Source organism: Numida meleagris, chromosome 5, assembly GCF_002078875.1.
Source record: "Numida meleagris isolate 19003 breed g44 Domestic line chromosome 5, NumMel1.0, whole genome shotgun sequence".
NCBI classification, from domain to species: Eukaryota; Metazoa; Chordata; class Aves; order Galliformes; family Numididae; genus Numida; species Numida meleagris.
This window is the reverse complement of record NC_034413.1, coordinates 17,550,858-17,567,288: the sequence shown is the minus strand read 5'-3', so window position 1 is coordinate 17,567,288 and position 16,431 is coordinate 17,550,858. Positions and strand designations below refer to the sequence as shown.

The following is a 16,431-nucleotide window of genomic DNA, read 5'->3' as shown; positions in this document are numbered from 1 at the left end:
CCAGAAAGTACTCTTAAGGTATGGACTATAGAATGTAATGTGTTCTGCTGTTTGTTTGTTGGTTTTTTTTTTGAATTTCATGTTGCATTTGCCATTTCAGTATGCATTTTTATAACTAAGAGAATATATCAAATGAAGGCTTCTATCAGAGATGGTAGCACACAGAATATCAAACAACAAATTACTGTATATTTTTGAAGCGCTTTACAAAAATTAAGAATCTTTTTTTTAAAGAGGCAAAGAACTGACCCACTGTACAGTTAATAAATCTGTATCAGAGGTGGATCATAGCTAAACTATCTTGAGAAATCTCCTGGAATCTACAGATCTTAGTAGAGAAATAGAGTAATAAATACAGTCCCCTGATATGAATGCTCCTTTATTAGTTAAAGAGATTGTGGTTCTGTTCATTTTTGTTATTGATATCAGTTTAAAAAGTCAGTCTAAGATGGCTAAGTTGTGGCATCATATTAAAAAGTAGCTCAAATACACTGGAAAACTACTGCAGAATAGTTTTAATCAAACCAGAAGTTGAAATACGACTACATAAAATTCCCATTAAAATTAGCAAATTAATAAAAACAGAAGCTGACTGCACAAAAAGCAAATATAGATGAAATTAAATAAATATTTTTAAAGGGAACTATACATTTTATTTCTCTCTGTAAAGAGCTGTCCATTTTTCTTCAGATCCTTGGTTCCACCTTAACAGAAATACTGAATGACAAGTTACAATCTATTAATAAAAGTTTAATGCAATTAATCAATAAGAAATTAATACCAAAATCAGAAGCAAATCTTGAGCTCAAGTCCAAAAAACATTAGCCTTACTTACTATTTTCTTGCTCTATAGGAACCACTGGATTGCCGTTTCTGGAGGCAGAAAAGTGCAATATGTGAGCCATTAAGAGCTGCATGTTTTTAAAAGCACATATGAAAGCTATTTCTGAAAAAGTTTTTAAATTACAGTTGTATTTCTAAGATTTTGTTATTCTTAATGGTGCTTTTCTAAAGAGCATTTATATCAGTGTATAAATATACGCTATCTTTAACAACAATGAAAAACATTTTAATTACATTGGTCTAAGAAAGAAAGAATATGTTATACTATCTGTCTCAGTACAAAACTGCTTCCTAAAGCCTGAAGAGGGAGAATTCTTAACTGTAGGTTCCTGAGCAGCCCTGGGATGAACATTTTGACATATGCTGCAGAATGACAGCTGGATTTTCAATATCTTTCTTAAATGTTTCGCTGTTGGAAGTAACTCAGAGTTTCCCATCAGAGGCAGTTAAAGGATTCACATTTGTGTTTTGGTGATGCAATTTGAAGAGTTGTGATGCATGTCATGTGAGTTTATCTACATTCCCATTCTTTTGCGTTAGTTCTGATTACAAGGAGTCAAGATACCTTATGGGTGTCACGTACCAGATTACATCTTTGGACCTGTGAGGTGCAGCATTTTTCTTGTTTGGTTTTATTGTTTGACTTGCTGATAAACCTGCTTTAACATTAGGACTGAAACGGAGTATGCTCCAGCTATCTGCTCAGATTTACCTTGTTGCTTTGATTTGGACATTCTGGGTGGCAGCTTCACACACTCTCACTGCATCATCCAGGCTGATGCCCTCAGTCCACAGCCCACAGATGTACAGAATCTGATCTCGTGGCTGCAGACTGCCTTCCACACTGGCAGGAGAGCCAGGCACTATCTCTAGCACATAAATACCTTGTAGCTTGCTTCCAGCTCCTCCCGTCAGCTTCAAGCCTAGAATAATGCAGATAATAAAAAGTCTTTTGTGGTAGCATGTTTTGAATTTCATTGTCAGTGAAATGCAGCCTGATGGAATAGATGTGGGTCATTGAAAGATAGGCTGAACAGAGCACCAATGCTATAAACAGCAATTTTGCCCCAGTAAGACAGCAAGAGTAAAGTGCGATTAGATGTTCACAAAATATTAAAAATCTTAAACAGTGTTGTCCATCTGTATGCTTCAGCTATTCTGTGGTTTCACCTAATGTAATTTGTTTCACCTGTGTACTTGAATAAGACTCCCTCATTACCAGAGTATGTAAGTGCCTTGCAGTGTCTTCTGTAGGGTGTGCTATCATTTCCATTTTTTAAGCAGGGAGTGAAAGTGCAGGACGGATAAGGAGATACCTAACCAGTACAAAGCAGTATTGCGCAAGGGTATTCCAGTAGTTTCCAAAGAAACTAGTTTCTGAACTGGAAACAGGATGCTGTATCAGAGTAAAGATAGCTATGCTGTTTCCTGGGTCCACGGTTGTATCTGTGTGCAGTACGCTCTGTATTCATTCTCCAGTAGTAATAAGATACTCACACTGGGGATTTCTTTTATCTCTTGCATTGCACAATGTATATGAAACTTAATGTCTTTGATGAATCAAGCACTTAAGCAGAGTTTTTTTGAATGCCAGACTATTACCCTAACCAGTGGCTCATCCTTCCCAAGCTTTTTTTTCCAAATAGAACTTCATGCATATCAGTTCGTAGTAGACATTCATCATCTAACAATGGACAGCTTCTAGCAACTCTCTGTATTTCAATAACATAAAAATATGGGACTGAAGATCGACCAGAAACTGCAGCTGGTAGTGTGATCATACAGATATAGTTCTTCCAATAGCTTAATTGGTCTAATAAGAGTTATTTGTCTTTCCTTTATGCTCCTATCAAAAAGAAAGTTCTCCAGCCCATGGTCGTGTTGATGGAGGAGAGCATGATGGTGTCAAGGTCATTCAGGATCATATTGATCCAAGACCACAATTGCCTTTGATTATCATACCACCACTATAATCCTTGTCTAAAATAGTATGCATAGTATTTACTACACACCTAGCTGTCCATTGGCACCTTTTGTGAGAGTGATTTCTGGAATGTCATCTGGCCTAACAGAAGGACATGGATTGCTGCCAGCACGACCAACCACGAGGTGCAGATCAGGAGGAGAGCTCTGCAGTAAAGTCAGGGCTTCATTGCATTGTAAAGGTGTGACATCAATTCCGTTCACCTAAATGACAAACCATTGAAGTGATAGCATAGATCTCATTGACCATCATCGCACTTCTCCCTCCACCCCAAATATTGCATATAAACTTGAATTAGTTCTCATTCTCATACCATTGCTTTGCTGTGGCACTTAATGTCTGTGAATACAACAGTTACAATTGCAGTAAGATTTGGTTTTGAACTTTTGTTGTCCTGACTGTACTGTTTTCATAAAATTACCTTTGTTTTCTTGAAACTCAGGGTCTTGTGGCAAAAAGCAAGGAAGGCAAGTCTAATTGAAAAATTGAAGACAAGCCTCAAAACAGGCTTTGTTCATATGTTACATAGGACATAAGTCCTGCATCTTTTATGTGTCCCCTTTTTACCAGATTAGTGTAGTTTATGTCCCTTAATTAGGAGGACATTTAGTGTATCAGTTGTAGAGCACTACTGCTAGATGATTCTTGTTTTTTGCCTGGTCGTACAATCCATTGAGGCTGAAGTTTATTCTACTGAAGTCAGCAGAATTATATTTATTATATGATTCATTTGCACTTGCATGCATAAATGTGATAAACTGGATCCTATGAAAGAAAAATTGCTAAAGCTAAATGACATTGATCTGCAAATACTTTCTCCTCTTTTTAAATTCAAAGGATTACTGTACCATAATGATTCTGTCTCCCCTTCTCAGCCTTCCATCTGACAGGGCAGGCTCATGCAAGATTTCATCAACATAAAGACAGTTGTCCACTTTGTTAAGAACCACTGAAAATCCGTAACCATTGTTCTCTGACCTTGTCAAAGTCACAAAGATCTCTGTTTCCTATTAAAGCAAACACAGGATATGTTTGATGTAGGCTTTTCTGTTGCTTCATTAACATCTTCCATTTTGTTTTATATGCAAATAGGAATCAGATGCTCAGATGGTATAAATAAGCAGCATACGTAAGGATTTCTCTGATCTGTCACTGCTATTGTTCCAGAATTAATTTTATTTCTTTATACCTCATGGAGCTTCATGGTGATTGATTGACAGGACCTAATAAGGCACAGAATGCCACCAGGCACTGGAATTTTGGCATTTTAAGTGTATAAAAATGGCATGGAGCACTCAGAGTTGACAAGTGTTACAACAGTAGGGTTCAGAGACTGCAGTTGCTGTTGCTATTGCTTTCCCACTAAAGGAAATGGCTGGGCCTAAATTTTATTCTCAGTGCTCTCAAATTAGTAGGAATTCAGAGCTCATTAGCGTCAGCAGAAATGCAAGATGTTCAGCTTTTGGCAGGACTGATCCCTATATTTTGAATAGGAATTAGTACAGGAGTCGTAGGTTCTTACTGGGACATTACAGTGTATATTTCATTACAGTGCTGTAACAAAGTGATATTGCACATGTTTAAAACATGCGAAAATTACCGAATAGCTGATTCCCATTAATTTAAGGACAGGTCTTAGGGCTTTGTACACTGGGAATAATACTGCAGAATGATGGTAAGTTAAAGAAATAGCAAGATTTCAAGAGCGAGGAGAGAGCCTTAAAGGAAATGGTAAAGCATTCTGGAGAGCTGGGCATACAGGAGGATATGCTTTACTTCATTTTGGGCATTTCTGGAAAGTGAGAAAGGTCATGCAGAACTAGCACAGATAATGGGTTAAAACTGTTTTTAAGAATGCTACATTCTTAAAGCTGTCTCTTTTCCCATGTCATTGTCTGTTAATAATGTGGTGCCAATGACATACCATAGTGCAATCCTCTTTTTCCTCCTTCTCTTCCTCGAGTTCCTCCAAGTCTTCCCATTCATTGTCACTGTTCTGTGTGTCTCTAGCAGACAGGGATGATGAGAAAGGGCCACAGACACGTGGTTGTGGGGTCACCAAGGTTGTGGAGAGAGTCTCTGTGCTTCCTCCTCGTGAAAGTGAGGTCACAGATGTTGAGCTGATGGTGAGATACTCTTCATCAATAGGGGTTAGAGAGAGAATTTCAGACATACAATTTCTGTTTGATAGGTCACCATCATTCTTATTAAACACAGGGCTGGAAAATAAAAAGATTGTAGTGCTGGGATTTTCTTCCATGTCCTTTATTAGGTGGCCACTGAAAAATCTACTGCTTATACACAACCCGGTTTTAACTAGGATACTAGTTATGGTATTAAATGGCTGTCTGGGTCTCTCAAGTATGACTATGAAATAACTAGGAAATAATCTTTTGCAAAGCTAGTAAAAATATTTAAAAGCTTTCAGTCTGCAAAATCTTACACACTTCCTTTTTTAAGGCATTAGTTAGCACTTTTGTTGTTTCTTTAAAAGAATAATTGGGTAATTCCTAGACCATTAATTCTTTCATCTGCCATAAACAATTAACTTATCTGATAAGTGGTATGCACACTGCAGCACTATTACAATTTTTATATGTGCATTTTTCTTCATGAGAAATAGCTTTCAGCCACATTCTTAGCTGCTTTTATTCTTAAACTGCACATCTGGTATGAAATCACAAAAGATCCCCAGTGTTAAGTTATTGTTTCAAAAGTTGTCTACAGTCATAAAGAAAGTACAAAAAAGTAGAAAAACATGCTTTTTGGATGCATATAGCTAATATCCTCCAGTGGCGCTTTTAAAACATTGACTGAGATGAGAAAAACTAGTAGGTTCATGCTGTATACATTCAGTGCAAGAGGCTGTTTAGTCTGTTAGCTTGTGCTGATGCAGGGAAGAAATGAGTTGTGCATCTTCAGTGGCACAGCAAAGCTGGCAGTGAAACTGGCAGCTTATGTACTTTAATAGCTGAAGACATTTACGATACTGTGAAAGACAACATGTATAATTAAAATAAATGTTTAAGGATAATGGCAAATACAGTCAGCTTCTTTCTTCATGCGACAGGAAATAAAGGATTAAGTTCAATGAACCTTGGTCGAGGAGAGTGTCACAGAAACTGTCGCATATCAGTGAAGTGCTGACTGACCTTCAGAGTATGAAAGGGGTTTGGCAGAGCTACAGAAGCTCAAGGCAATGAGCCAGCAGTGGCCTAATCTCAGCACAGCTTCCAGCCCATCTCTACATCAGCAGGAGAAATGCATGAGTCTTGGTCCTGCAGGCCCACGCACAATGTGCACTGACACGCTAGACTTAGCCTTTGGAGTCTGGGTGATCCCCAACTTGGACCTCCGTGTGAAAACTATGGGGTGAATTTCTTCAAAGTAGTTTTTTTGAAGGTTCTTTTTGTTGGCAGTAGTAAAAGTGGAATAAATTTTCCGTGTGACACCCTGAGTAATAAATTTTTAAAATTCGTATTGGAAGACTTCTACATTTGCATGAAAAGTTTTGAGCAATCTGAAGAAAAGAAAGGGGAATTTCTTCATTAATGCCTATTTCATTATATTACCATATATATACATGGAAGGATCATTTAAACTGAGATTACATTTAAAACGTTATTTGAGATACACAACTTAAACTGCTCTGTATGCCTTTTGAAAATGCAAAAGCTGAAACTCAATGATGATGAAAATATACCAAACAAAAACATTTATTTCAGAACTTCTTTCTTGGGAAGAAGCCAAGGTTTTTCTTTCAGCTGATATTTTCCCACAAGAAACTTAGTTTTGATGAAACTGTATCTCTTGGCAAGTGTGTTTGCTACAGACATATTTCAACTGGTTTTAATCTTGGCAGTAGAAAACCATATATGCAAGTAGAAGCTTCACTTATGAGTGTGAATGAAATTTCTTCTCTCGTTAGGGAAGAGCTAGAAGCACAAATAGCGGTTATGGTCCCACAGGACTTGCAATCACTTGGTACTGTGGCTCCACAATGACTGGAATCTGTGATTCACTAGTTTTGAGCTTGCTAGATGTCAAAAGTTAAAAAAAAAAAAGATTCAAGTGAGTGTGTGAAAAATAGAAATGAGTTTCTAGAGAAAATTGTAAAAGCTAAAAGTTAGAGGTTTATGTTAGGCATTTAACTTTTATTTCCACCAATCCCTTCTGTTCTAATAATTTATATTTTGCACTGAGAAAAATGGTTAAAATGGAATGGATCATCTTCTGTATGCCAGTGTCTGGTACATCCATAAGAGTGTAAAAGAAGGCTGAGTCCATTTGCACTGCATTTTATTGCATAACTCCTCTGGCTCAGGGCTTCTATTTGCTTCTGAAGACAGGAAAATAACTTTTTTTTCTCCATGATCACAGTTTGTCTTCAGAGTGTTTTAATTTTCTCTGGAAAAATTTGAAATTAAGAGATTATACAATAAGAAGTGTTTGGTGCCTACTTAAGTGAACTTTGAGAAAATTCAAAGATCATACAAGAAATAAGAAAATGTTTGGTTCCTTTTTATGTCAACAAGAGTCTTTCCACTGATTTCAAAATGCAGCCAGATTCAGCTGAACAACATGAATTATTACACTAGTGCTGCACTCAACTGTTTTGCAATGTGGATTTCTGCAGAATTCCAATGAGAAGAAGGTAAACAGACAGAGCAGGTCAGGATAGTCAGAGTAAGATGGTAAAGCAAATTTTTCAGTAATCAGCAGCAACTCAAAGCAGAGAGTGCCATACTTAACTCTAAGCAATTCACTTTCAAAATTCTAAGAGCCAAAGGAAAGGCTGTAGGGTGGATTTCAGTATTGCTTACTTTTCAGCACATCCAAGATCACATGGTGAGTAGCAGTTCTGCTTCACTTCTTCCTCTAGGGAGTGGAACTCTTCAGAACTGGCAGCTTCTTGATGAAACTTCCACAGATCCTTATAGGAACTTTCCCTGGGAGGCATAAGTCTCTGGATGGGATTCTCTTGAGACTCTGCTTCCTGGTCTTCGTAAGTTGAGCTCTCCTCTTCAGGAGGCTCACTGAAATCTGCTGCCAGTGGAGAATCCAAACAGTCTTCAAGGTCTTGAGAGGTGCTACCTCCATCACTGGTAGATGGGCCTAAACTATTTCCTGCCTCTGGACTGCCTGGCATCTCTGCCATTAATGCCTTAACTGGAGATGGTGCTGGAGTCTATAAAAACAACAACAACAACAACAACAACAAACAGAAAGGTAAGTATAACTGATTTTTTTCTCTCTCATTTTCTTTCCTTTAGAAACCAAAGAAGTTGCAGGGGAGTTATCAATAAGCATCTTAGTGTGAAAATACCAAATGCTAACTGGAGTAAAATGTGGAGGAAGGAACTTATTCTCTAAATAACTGTTTTGCTTTTCTGCTCATCTTCTACATTCTTCAGGAGTTCAAGTCAGGAAACTACTACACAAGTTCCCTTCTCACAATGAATTCTTTGCTAGGGGAGGACTCTTTTTATTTCATTTTGTACTGTGTCTGACTTTATGTCTATACTCTCTTCAGTGTGTAGAAGTGGATTCCTGATTGATTCCTGTGTAACAAACTAAAGTAATTGGCCAAACCAACTAAATAGTATTCAAGTATGTTGCAGGAGAGCAAAAGGAACCGGTTTGTTTTCTGGAGATGATTCTGACAGTCATTTCTGTCTGTCCATGGACAACACTTATAAGTCCTGCTGGGACAGTAACCAGGAGGGGGCTATTCTGCATGGAGCAAGAATAGTGCAAGTGCATATTCATGATAGGAGAGTACTTGTGCATGTGTCCATGAATAGTAGGAATAATAAAACTACCTTTATTCTCTACTGCACTTTCTCCCATTTTTTTTTGTTTTGTTTTTTCCTGCTGATTCTGCTAGATATCAGTAGGAAGCCAAATAACCAGTTGAAAACATCATTTCATGTATTTAAGTTTGTTAAGAGGAAAAGCTCTGTTTTCTTCCCACTTTGGTGAGTAATAGAGCTATCTCAAGCCCACAGATTACAACAGCTGCAGTTGAGAGTATCTACAGCTTCTGGCTGAGGATCTAGTGGAATGTCTTTAGAAGCAACATTTTTAGAAGATGTGCTTGGGCACGTGCTTTGTCACTTCATCGACAGTACTGCAACTCGAAGGTTGTTGCACTGGGATGAACATATTTCAAATCTGTCAGATTTCTATTTTGATTGCAGTTGAACTCTAGAGGTTGAGTTGCAGATGGGAAGAGAAAGGAATGGAATGGGATACTGTGGAGGAAAGGCAAGGTTGCATTATTCAAGGCTGGATAGAAAAGGTAGTAGTGTTTTTCCAGGATTACAGAAGCAAGTTCACTGACAGAATCTTTATCTTACCAGGGCACTTTGCTCAATTTCTGGAAGAACACCTTTTGGTGGTCTGCAGAGAAGTAGCGTGACTTCTGAAGGAGCTCCTCTCAACAAGTGCAGGACATCCTAATCAGGAAGAAGGAATATTAGATTTCTTATGGAATACAGTTTTTCTCAGCCTATAGTACATGTCTTTTTACCAGCAAATAAATTCACATATAATCCTTTTCTACCATTTAGTTTCTTCATGTGAGTATAGAATTGCTCATTCTAGGCAAAAAAGTTGCCCTAAACTTACCTCACCTGATAGAGACTAGAATCTGAGGCATGGTATTTAGGATGATGTTATTAAACAAATGACCATAGGGAATAATGTTTCTATTATGCATAAGAGCATCAAAGATTCCAACTAATTAACAGCCAGTGTGCATCAAACAATAGATTTTGTGCATCAGTAGTGGAAAGCAAGATATTAAATAGCAATAAATATTCTCTGTAACAATTCTGTTACAAAGGGAATTCTCCATAAAAATTGTAGAGGAGACTTTGACATAGAAATCAAAATCATTATACGCAAATTCTGCCCCCCCTCAGCGATAGTTAAGTTTAAAAGAAGTTTCATCCCATGTCTTTATTAGTACATTACCCACTAGAAGGCCCAGTGACAGTAGTGCTTTGTACCTGATACAAGAGTCCTCGAAGAGGTTTCCCATTCACAGCCAAAATGATGTCTCCAACTTCAATTTCTCCATTCTCTTCTGCTGGCTGCCCTGGAAACAGCCTTTTGATCCTGACAATAGCTCCTCCAAGATGTTCACAGCCATCTTCTTCCATCTGAAGAACACTAAAGCCAAGGCCTCCAGAATTCTTTGTCAGTTTGACTTCAAATGTATTATCTGTTCAAAGGACAGATAGGAAAAAGAGTGGGCTCAGTGGCATAGGCACTCCTTAAGGAAATGGTATATATTATATTCTCTATAGACCTTTTTCCTGTGTTCTGCAGAGGTATATCTTCTGATACTAGTAACAAAAGGTGGTTTTATTCTTACTTTAGCTTGCATGAACCCTAGAATTCAGATGGACAGACTGGCAAGAACTGAATTCTGTTCCACCATGTGGTCATGGACTTTATGCCATCTGGTACAAGCCCTCAAAGGAAGAAGCAGTTTATACAAAAAAAGTTCAAATCCTATCCTTTTCTGACATTCTTCTGCAGATTTTGAGTAGGACTTACTATTCTGTAGCTGTCTGATGTTAATTCAGGAATTGCACAAACCAGCATAAGCTAAAAACAGAGCTACTGTTCTTTCCAGACAAGATCAAGAGACCAGCCATTTCCCAAAAATCACATCTACATTCAAACTCCATTCTGCTGGGGACAATGTGGAGAAGCAATTGCCCCATGGTAAAGTATGGTGCAGATGTGGTGATTATGGGACAACTTTACAATAAGGGAGAGGGCATTAATTTGTTGATCAATGAAAGTGACCTCTGAATCTTCTTTCAAGAACTGATGTGATGGCAGTTTCCAGTCCTGGCTGTGGGGCAGTGGTTCACCCTTGCTTCATTGCTGACACAGCATCAGCAGATGTGCTAGCTGTGCTGCCTTTGGGTAACAGCTGAGCAATATCAGCACAGCTGCTTCTTGCTTGAGAGTGCTGTGAGTGTACAGAAAGGAATGTTTCCTGACAGCCTCTTCTCAGGAAAGCTGAAAAATAGAGTACTTATGTCTATGATAAATTAAACCACATGTATCAATTGTAAATCTGAGTACATTTCTTTTTCAGGATTAACTTTTATAGTGCTTTTAATACTACACGTTGTCTTTTTGCTTGGTGTGCAGTTTTCCTTCCAACCTGTAGAAATATCCTAGAACAATTTTTATTTATTCCTTTCTTGCCCGTCATAAGTATCCAGAGAAAGTCACCCTGAATTCCTTTTCTCCTCTCTCACCATCTGTCAAAAAGCAGTAGTCCTTGGTGCCATCTGTGAAGGATGTTGCCACAGAAACAACTGCACATTGGTCCTCTTTTCTGTCGTTAGTACTCAGGCATGGATCTGCTACTTGATGGTGTCCCCTTTCTAGAACCAGCTTGGCAATCTAAAAAAATGAAGAACCGTTCCTGTTTACATAGTATACAGTAAGCCAAAGTTGTAGGGACAGAAAAGGGTTTCATATTGGCCCAGCTTTGCTAGTGTGCTTCATAGTAAGTACAGTTTATTTGACTTATCAAATGCTTCGCTGTTACACAAACCTGTCCAGACTTCTTAAGGTTTTCCACAGCCTGCTTGTGTGTGAGGCCACAGAGGCTGATTCCATCTACTTCCAGCAGACGATCACCTGAGGGAAATAAAAATAAAGGGTGATGATTGTGCTGATGATTCAGATTGGATGGAAATTTTAAGGCTACCCATATTGCATTAGGTCTTCATGCTTACGTGCTTCAGATAGTTATTTTGCTTGAAAGCAATACTGCTTGTTGTATGGTATTCTGTTAGTAACACTGCAAACATACAGGGTTATTCTGCAAACTGATGCAGTGATAGTATCTGCTTATCACAGCAACACTAGAAGTAGATGTCTGAGTCACTACTCTGAATTGCAGTGACAGAGGGAAGCTGTGCTGGTATGAGACTCCAGGTTCCTCAGTAGAATAGCCACATAAACTGCAGTGGTAGGCTGGGGAATGATGGACTGCAAATAATGTTTTGCAGTTGTATGGTCTTCAGTCTCAAGCATATTTCATCATCCTGTAGCAAGTATTTCACGCAAACACCTAATTCTGCAGCCCGGGGTTTCATTGCCAGACTTTTTACCTATCTTTATTTGTCCATCCTTATCTGCCGGTCCCCTGGGAATAATTGACTTCACGTATATCCCACCATGAGGCACACTAGTGTTAATTCCACCCTGCAAAACATATTTCCATATGTTAGTGTGGAGTCTCCACATATTCTTCCCCTGATAAAAATAAAAAAAAATCCTATATGTGCATTGCAAAGCAACTGTTTCAGAAAATACATTTAAAAAAATATATTAAAAATAAAAAGGAGGATGTCACTCTAATGTCCCATCTAGTTGTAATGTACTTCCGTAGGCAGTAATCATGCTTTACTTTCTCAGGAAAATGCAGCACACTTCTTTTCCTGTGCTACTGTAAAGATCTGGTTGCATCTTTCAGTCACCCTCTATCCTAGTTTCTAAACTATGCAATATGTATTCAGCAACTATTGGCCTTTCAGACAATATATAAAGCTTGGACTTGACCTTGTGCGGACACTCAAGAACCTGCAGTACAGAGGAATTCCAAATTAACCTCAGCATCCTATTCTGTCCTTCTACATCCTCTAGTCAATTTCAGATGAAAAATGAGCCCTCCATTTCTAAGTCAAGCAATGAATCTGTTGCTTCTAACTCCATTTCAGTAAGGATTGTAGACACCTCAGCCTGGAGGAGTAAGTTCAGTCTTGATAGCCAGAACAAGGAATTATTTTTTGAATGTGGCACATACAGCTTTCACTGCTTCTTTCTCTGATCCTCTAAACATATGAAGAACTGTATTTGTTGTGCATTTGGAGATATAATTGGTCAGGCATTTGCAGTAAAACACATGGCTCATCTTGAGTCCATACAATTGAGCTTTTGTCTTCCCAGCATGAGATGATAGTTCTTGGCCAATCCTATCCCCTGCACATTCCAAAGCCATACTGGGAAGTGTGTGAAAACATAAGCAGTGACTGTGGGCACCACTTGAGCCTGTCCCATGGTCCTACATGATCTGCTTGTGTAGACACAGAATTTGAGTTACAGGAACCTCAGAGGAAAACCAGTCAAGACCTGGGGGATACTTCGTATCACTGCATTTTCTAGAGGCTCTGGCTATTTCCCTCCCTGAAAAAACTCCGCTTTCACTGGTAGGTCTTGTTCTCAAATCAAGCAAGGCTGAAAATGGCTTGTACCTCCATGTGCTTTATGCTGGCACACACGCACAGATTCTGTGGGTAAGAACTGGGGAATGAGCAGAGCTGGTACTGTATATTTGTCAGTCAGATACTTAGGTTTGAAATGTGCCATGCTACCAGTTCTCGTTACTGGCCTATATTCTACCTTTCTTCCACATAAATACACTTCTCTACATGTTTTTACATGTTTCTTGTTCACGTTACAGTTTGAACTACACACTGAAAGATGAACAGTAACACTTGCAGTCACACTGATTCCAAAAGTCCCATCTTCTTTAACAAGCTCCACAGTGTAGGTTTCATTTGATTCATTTTCATCTGGATGTTGTAAGCGTGAAGAATCAGCCTCCTGTCTCAAAAATATAAACACTAATGAAGCTTCTGTGTCTTAGGAAAAATATATACATAATTAGGGGGGGAAAAAAAAAGAAAAAAAAAGAAAAAGAAAAATAGAGAAAGCAAGAAGGTTTCCAGAAGATACAAAGAGTTTGATCCTGCTGTCACTGTAAGCCTGGAGTGGTAGGATTTATATCCCTGACGTTATTTCAGGATTACACTATTGTTACTCAAAATATAATCTGTCTAAGTGTGCATAAAATGAGTGTAGATAGGGAGGCTGTTTAATAGAAGAAAATTAAACATAAAATATTACTGTTCTGTGGCTAGTTGAAAACTTAAATGTAATGCAAGAAAATCATCAAATTTTGTAGTTCACTGGAAGAGGGAGGGCAATTTTTAGTAACATTTTGTGGAGCAGTTTCTCCATTTTTTCACTCATTGTAAGTATACCTATAATTTCAACAATTCCAGCGTGATTTAACAAGCAACATCTTTCAAGGTTTTCTTCCTCTTTTCCTCAGTTTTTAATTTCTCAGTTACTTTCCAATCTTAATATGGTTTGTATGTTGTTAAGACACATGCCATAACGTTATTAAATAACATCAGAATCTCAGTTACCTCCACATCCAGGCTATTTGCTGAAAGAACAGGAATCTTTGGGCCCAGTTTTGGTGCTAAACTCCAAGACAGAGCCTTCTCAAGTTCATCTATATTTACGGCCTGTTCTTTGGGAAGAGCTGCACGACAGTCTTGAATCTTTTTTCTTCCACTGTCTACACAAGAGATCTCAGAACCACTAGTGCTGTTTCCCCTTGATATACTCTTTTCTTCATTTAATCCTTCTTCATACATGTCTGCAAAACCATACCCAAAAAGACATCAATGAATGTTAACAATAAGTAAATGTGAAGGCAAGCATCATTGTATCTCAACACAGGATGGTGGAATAACTTCCCAAATCAACTAGTTGTAAGATCAAATTCATAAAAATGAGTTAGCCATTGTAAAATGGAGCCCTGCTGTTTTATGTGTGTAGAAATGTATTTGCTTCATCACTGCAGAGGACTATGACAATCATTCTGATTCAGAGATGGGCTGTAGAACTAATTCTGTCATAGAAAGAAATGACAAAATTCCCTTGATATTTAGCAATGCAGAATAAAGCCCATAATGGATCAGATTTTTTCACACTGACTATAGAACAGATGTCTCATGATACCCACTAAAATGATTTTCACTGCTAACTTGTAGTGATTAACTTGGACTGAAAGGCAAGAAAGTGCTACTCCATTCTAGTGCCTAATAAATACCAGTGTCCTGAGTCAATTGCTAGCATTATAGAGCCAGCAAAAATGTTTTCTTATATACCTTTGGGTTGAGAGATGATCAGCTCAACTTCATCAGGAGAGTTTTGTATAATTTTAACTGCAGTATTGAACGAAACACCCTCAAGACTAATATTATTCACAGAGATGAGTCGTCCCCCTTAAAAAAAGAATAAAAAAACAATGCACATCAGAAGAGGGAAATAAGCCCAGAATAGTTAACTTTAAACCATGGAAGTATTTTAATTCTAATTAAAAACTAAGGACAATGACCTGGTTTGATATTTCCAGCTCTGTCTGCAGGTCCCCCAGGGATGATTGAAGCGATAAAGATACCGAGGTCTAATTTTCCTACATTTTCTCCTCCAATAATTACAAAACCTGCAAAAATGAGATAGCATACCAATGTAGAGACATTAGCAGTATTATAAAAGATGAAACTTAGGAGCACAAAGAGGTCTTATTCCAGTGGCATAAGGGGTTTTTTTTGGTAAGTTCTGGAGAATGGGTTACCAAGGTCCTGATTTGGGAGAGCTTTAAACTCATGCTATAATTTAAGCACGCTAGTGACTTCAGTGGCTGCTACTTAAGTATAATATCTCAGTAAGAATACTTCCCTGTCTTGGGACTTCAAAAGAATCCAACTTCTTTCTTACAGGACTTATAAGCTATGTGTATAACACCCACAGAAGGAATATGGTGTAAAAATAAATTAGAACGTTGTTTTACACTGTGTGGTTTACGACCTCCTGAGGTGGGTCATGTAAACTTCTAATGAACATAGAAAAGACATCTAAGAAAATTGATTTATTTTTAAGTAGTTTAATTTCACTATCCTGGCTTAAAATATTCTGCCTATTGCAGAAAATACTCCTCTTACTGGTAGAATAATTGGGTTGGGAATCAAGGCATGCCACATAGGCCCACACCATTTAGAAATTTGATGTTCAGTTGCATTAATGGTCAGCTGTGGAACCCGCTAGTTCTCTGAATTCATCCCTTGGAAAAGGATGCAATCTGATAGTGTGTTATTTAACATATTTGATTTATGCACTTAGTTATTTTAAGTCTCCAAAATGTCCTTTGCAAAGACTGGTAGTCTTATTCTATAAGGAGAATAAATCAGGTGAAGAAGGTTAAAATTTTGCTCAGGAGTTAGCAAGCGTCAGGGTTTGCACCAGGACCTGACAGTCCCATTAGCAAATACAAAATTCACATTCCTTACTTACCAAAACCATTTTTAGGGTCACGTTTTAGGCTGACACAAATAATTTCTCTTTCTAGACCACTTAGCAAAACTTCTTTTTGGATGGCTGGTGATCCAGGTGCTGCAGAAACAAAACAGCTAGAATAAATGCAGATGAGTGCAAGGAGACAGGAGATTCATGTAGCATGCAAAACTGGGACATCAAAAATTAAATACATTTTTGTACTTGCTTTCAACATTACCATTACTTCGAATAAATAGAATAGAAACTTGTTTTGTCTCATGCACTATTTGCTGAGTTGTATATCTCAACTGCAAACTGCATGATGGCCTTCAAGAGTAGGGACATTGCCTCATGTGAAAGTCCTGAGTGTACTGAATTACTTCTCTGAGGAGCCTGAGGCACTACTGATGGAATAATTTCATTATCAAAATCCC

The 16,431-nt window shown here is 38.0% G+C and overlaps 1 protein-coding gene across 6 annotated transcripts in view; it reads right to left on the bottom strand.

Annotated features, from left to right (window-relative positions):
- FRMPD2 (FERM and PDZ domain containing 2) overlaps positions 1–16,431 on the bottom strand; it is a 68,984-nt gene that overhangs the window by 18,353 nt on the left and 34,200 nt on the right. For 5 of the 6 annotated variants that reach the window (XR_002439334.1, XM_021398799.1, XM_021398800.1 and 2 more), the window contains exons 19-34: positions 16,016–16,114; positions 15,060–15,167; positions 14,830–14,946; positions 14,080–14,315; positions 13,367–13,471; positions 11,977–12,070; positions 11,415–11,500; positions 11,113–11,260; positions 9,841–10,055; positions 9,187–9,285; positions 7,651–8,015; positions 4,752–5,046; positions 3,676–3,834; positions 2,856–3,030; positions 1,556–1,766; positions 836–873 (exon numbers count right to left, since the gene is read on the bottom strand). Coding sequence is in view for 5 of the 6 variants with exons in the window: in XM_021398799.1 (XP_021254474.1) it covers positions 836–873; positions 1,556–1,766; positions 2,856–3,030; positions 3,676–3,834; positions 4,752–5,046; positions 7,651–8,015; positions 9,187–9,285; positions 9,841–10,055; positions 11,113–11,260; positions 11,415–11,500; positions 11,977–12,070; positions 13,367–13,471; positions 14,080–14,315; positions 14,830–14,946; positions 15,060–15,167; positions 16,016–16,114 (2,550 nt within the window). In the remaining variant the exon portion in view is untranslated. The remainder of the gene's footprint in view (positions 1–835; positions 874–1,555; positions 1,767–2,855; positions 3,031–3,675; positions 3,835–4,751; positions 5,047–7,650; positions 8,016–9,186; positions 9,286–9,840; positions 10,056–11,112; positions 11,261–11,414; positions 11,501–11,976; positions 12,071–13,366; positions 13,472–14,079; positions 14,316–14,829; positions 14,947–15,059; positions 15,168–16,015; positions 16,115–16,431) is intronic. The other variant, XM_021398798.1, reaches the window with a different exon arrangement.